General features: G+C 40.6%; 1 protein-coding gene across 3 annotated transcripts in view; it reads left to right on the top strand.

Moving 5' to 3' along the window:
• Window positions 1-1,644, top strand: part of LOC137969530 (polyunsaturated fatty acid 5-lipoxygenase-like) — a 58,698-nt gene extending 57,054 nt beyond the window's left edge. For all 3 annotated transcript variants that reach the window (XM_068815828.1, XM_068815829.1, XM_068815827.1), the window contains 3 exons: window positions 167-269; window positions 409-627; window positions 882-1,644. In XM_068815828.1, the coding sequence (XP_068671929.1) occupies window positions 167-269; window positions 409-627; window positions 882-1,115 (556 nt within the window). In that variant the 3' untranslated portion in view covers window positions 1,116-1,644. The remainder of the gene's footprint in view (window positions 1-166; window positions 270-408; window positions 628-881) is intronic.
• Window positions 1,645-4,752: the final 3,108 nt, after the last annotated feature.

The following is a 4,752-nucleotide window of genomic DNA, read 5'->3' as shown; positions in this document are numbered from 1 at the left end:
TGACGTGTTTTCAAGAAACAGAAAGCAGAGGTTTTGCAAAGACGGGACCTATGATCATGAAGCAAAGTCATGATTCTGGCGTGTTTTTCTTTTTTTATGGCCTTTGATAGCAGAAATCGATTTAGTGTTTTAATATCAAAAAAAAAACCGTATTTCTCTTCCTAAGGTATTATGACAACGACAGAGACGTTCAGGAGGACAGCGAGCTCCAAGCTTACGCAAACGAATTGTCTGTTAACGGAACTGGACCGAACGGAGGCATTGGAAGGGTATCAGTGATTAGTTGGCTAGTTGGTTCATGTGCTAATTTATTTATTAAAGGGAAAGCTAATATCCTATTGTTGGTCTGTGGATCTGATCCTTTCCTTTCCTTTCCAAGAAAAACTTACTGCTTTTTATTTTCACCAGATTCAAGGATTTCCTGCCAAAATTGGTTCCAAGAAAGACCTCGTGGATATTGTGGCCCGCATCATCTCGCAGGTGACCATCCAACACGTTGCAGTGAACTATGAACTGGCAGACTATGCTGTGTATGAGCCTAACCTACCAAGCAAACTATACAATGATACCAGGGTGAAAAACGGCGAATTCTCGGTTTACCGACTTCCAAACAGACTGACGTCTGCTGTAAGTAACGTTTGCATGTTTTAAAAGGAGGAGTAGACTATAGGCTATCCCCCTCCCCACCCCACCCCTACACACCAAGGTAAATGAACGGAGCTGGCCAACGTTATGATCTTGTGACAAATAAGAGCTGTTCCACCATGGGTGGTCTGGCGAGTCAATGACATTGTCAACCAACCAAGTGATTTATCTCAATTTACTTTAATCTGAAGTTTCTCATTGAAAACTACGTAAAATAACATTTTTGACATTTACAGATCGGGGCTTCATTTGCCAACGGTTTGGCATCATTCCGTTTCGATTCGTTGTTTGACTACGGCAACGAACTACGAGACATCAAAGCTGTTAACATTATAAATCGTCACTACGAGGACCTAATGCTGAGAGTCCAAACACATATGCAGCAAACAAATGAAGAGCGGGAAAAGATTGGTGACTTGACTTATCCGTATTTAATTCCAAGATGGATTCCCAATGGAGTTCAGAACTAGACCATCTTAAAGGGAACTTGAACGACTTTGTAGAGACAGTAGCACCTGTCACAGACAGCCTGTTATTTGGTGTAACCGTTGTAGCATCCTTTACTGTTAAGTCTAAGTCATTGTTTCGGTTGATTAGTGTTTGTTTTGAGTTTGAGCAGGAAGTCAACCACATTGTACCTTACGAAAACTACAATATCACAATCAACGAGGTCGTTTGATACCAAGCGGCTAGGAATGTGGGTGTCAGTAAACGTAGGCAATCAACACATGTAGTACAACTTTGAGATGCTCTTTGAAAAAAGGTAAAAAAAAAAAAAAAAAAAAGAGGGAACAACGAAAAGGATCTCATATGTTCTAAACGGTGTATTTCGTATTGTTCAAATTGAAAGGGTTAGGTCGGGTTAAATGAAAAATAACCGTTTACATTGACGTGGCAGTCTTCGCTTCTAAGTTCCCGTTATAGTCAGTCGTTTCTAATTAAGTACAGGGGAGACGTAACAGTAAGCTAAGTGTTTACAATAAAGGCAATTGATGAATACTTGCTGTGTGTTTTTTAGTTTGAAACCCGAATATAAAACAACGACGATATAATACCGTGAGATGATACTGCATTAGTTTCTCGGCAAAGGGTGAAAGAACATTGAAAATAAGAATACTAGGGAGGAATGGGCAATAGTTCATGTAACCCACAGATAGAGCACAAACTATTGCTAACTACGCTTAAGGTTAGCTATCGTGTGGAAGTCTATTGGGCTTATTCCTAGGTATGGTGATGTAGCCTGGAATGTCCTCAGTTTTTGGTCAGAAGTCGCGTGGGATGCTCTACCCATTGACCTTTTGCACAAAAGGCGTTCAAAGCCTAGTTTTTCAGGCTTGCTTGAAACGTGCATCAAGTTCGTTATCAAAGACCGGTGATTTTCACAAATAAAATGTCCTTTTATTTCAATGCCATGCAGAGAGTATTTTTAGCGTCTCGGCTATGAGTATATTAAAAAAAGAAGAATAAACCAAAATGAGACTTGTGGGTTTAATTCAGTCAAACACAAAGGTGGTCTAAGCAGCTGCAATAACTACTTGTAAGCAACAAGTTCTTTCATATAGACGTCTCTCTGGTGTGCGGATTGACAAGGTCCTGCGGCCACCCTGACTCCGTTATAAACACAGCTAATAAAAAACCCAGCGCTCTAGAGATCGATTGAGAAACGGGGATTCCACTCACCGTTGAGCACTTATCACCCCAAAACCTCGCGCGTTTCTCTCAAAATCTTACAACTTCTCCCCAATAATTCCGGAATTAGAGAATTATCTGCGCTCTGTAAATGAATCCAGGTGGCCTTCGGATTTCAGATTCCAGGCTTCAGAATAGTGGACCCCGGATACCCAGTAGTTGAATCCGAATTCCAAACTCACGGGTTCCACAAAAGTAACTCCTGGATTCCATAGAAATCTGTGGATTCTGGATTCCACACAATGGATTTCGGAATCCACGCTCTGGATTCAGGATTGGATTCCAAGGCCTCACATTTGCTGGATTCCGGACTCCGGATTCCTCCACATCGGGCGAAAATTATTTTCTGTATCATCACTTGTACCATGCTAAACACGAGAGGTAACCTGTCAGCGTCAGAAAAGTGTCTTTTTAAAACAGTTTTTGCGGGATTGTAAACAATAGACCAAATCGGCTATTTCAATGTTGTACCTGGTTAAAACCCCTTGGTTATGAGACGTTTTGTTCCAGATATTTCCGTATCATTTAATACGAATACTACATTATAATGCAAATCCAATACACAAAGAATCTTAATCCTGGAATTCGACAATTTGAGTTAGATACAACATTTGGTCTATTGTTTGTTTTCGCCAAAAGGTGGTTTAAAAATATACTTACGGGGACTCAAACCTGATAGCAGATTCTTATTCTTGTGTAATTGACTCTTGCCTATACACTATGCAAAAAGATTTACAAGAAAGAAACAGGAAGAAAACTAGTAGACCCTTTCCGAAAACATGGAAAGACTTAAGGGGAAGTGACCGTCGCAGTTACCTGGACAATCCAAGCAATTGAGGCCCCCACCAACCCGCGATGCCGGTGCAATGCTCTACCAACTGAGATATGAAACCAATGTTAACATTCTTCTTTTAGCGTATCGGCACATCATGGTAGGTAAAAAAGGCAGTCGCACTCATTTCTTATGGAATGAATGAACGCTGTTCATCAAATTAATTTATTCATGTATTTAAATGTCACTATGGTTTCATCAATGTAAAAGCTGTTGAATATTATCATGGTTAAAATTGTTTGAAAGAATTGTTGGCTCGTATATGTATATCTCACTGGATTTGTACAAAGGTGACTATCTACACTGGGACAACTGAGCACTTTGAGATGCAGAACAAAATCTTGTGCTTTTCACAGCGCTGATTCCAGTTATTGTAGGCACAATCTTTTACCCCTTCAGCGCCAACAGTTCCACTTGTAGATTTTACTCTGTCTAACTCCAGACTATCTTTTGTTCGCTTATGGATGGGGAACCCCTTGGGAGTTAAAGGGTTAAAGAGATTTTTCTTGCACTCAAGTCCTATACTCAGGCCTCCCACCCGCCAAGGCCAAAGTACTTTTGGTCTGGTCTAATAAATGCTAGCTAACCACTGGATCATAGCTTAGAGCATGTGGATTTTATACAGGCATGCCTTTACGCCACCCCCCTTTCCACCCCTAGTTTTTAGAATGCCCCACTGTCTTGAAAACAGGCTGTGCAGCAGCACAGTGACCAACTTTTTTTGTAATTTTAAAGTTTCCTGGATGTATTTGACTAGACCTTTTGGAAGAGCAAAGAGCGACGTTTCTTGAAAGTCCGGAACACCGACTTGCAAAACTACAATTCACGTCATGAATGAAGGGGGTAGTTTCTAAAGAAACTGTGGTGCTGCGACGGTGGGGAAGTAGTATACAAAAATTTGGTTTTATCAACGGAGTTGATAATGCAAATTGGCCTCCGTACAGAAATTCTAAAAGCTGACGTTTCGAGTGTTAGCCCTTTGTCACAACTTCCGCTCTGACGAAGGGCTAACGCTCGAAACGTCAGCTTTTAGAATTTCTGTACGGTGGCCAATTTACATTATCAACTCCGTTGATAAAACCGAATTTTTGTATACAATCCACGTCAGTTGACAAGTGTGCAAGACGAGAAACAAGAAAATAGTAACGTTTTTCAGCTTTAAATGTCTTTCTTATTGAGATACAGGGGAAAATTAGCTCGGACAATTGCAACGCACCTGAAAAGGGCCGATCTTGGACTAGTCTTGGCTAAACTTAACACGTGAGACATAGCTCTAAACATGATATTGCTGAACCGGGCTTGAAGATGTAAGAGTCAAGAAACAAACGTCACATAATTTAATTCCCATTGCTATAGTATGATTTGATTTCACAATCCAATACATGTAACCAAGAGTTTCATATTGTAAATCCTCAGTCTGTATTTTTTTGTTTCTTTAGCTCGTGTTGGCTTCATGTGTTTGTCTTTTGTTTCCTTTGTGTTACGGCATTCAGTACACCAGGGTGGGCCTTGAACTCTGTGCTTTGAAAGCTTCCTCCTCTCAGAGGGAAAAAAGGGCCTTTGAACCTCTACGTCTGTAATGTTTG

Source organism: Montipora foliosa, chromosome 9 (genome assembly GCF_036669935.1).
Source record: "Montipora foliosa isolate CH-2021 chromosome 9, ASM3666993v2, whole genome shotgun sequence".
Taxonomy (NCBI): domain Eukaryota; kingdom Metazoa; phylum Cnidaria; class Anthozoa; order Scleractinia; family Acroporidae; genus Montipora; species Montipora foliosa.
The sequence above is the reverse complement of the archived record's forward strand: the minus strand, read 5'-3'. Positions and strand labels throughout refer to the sequence as shown.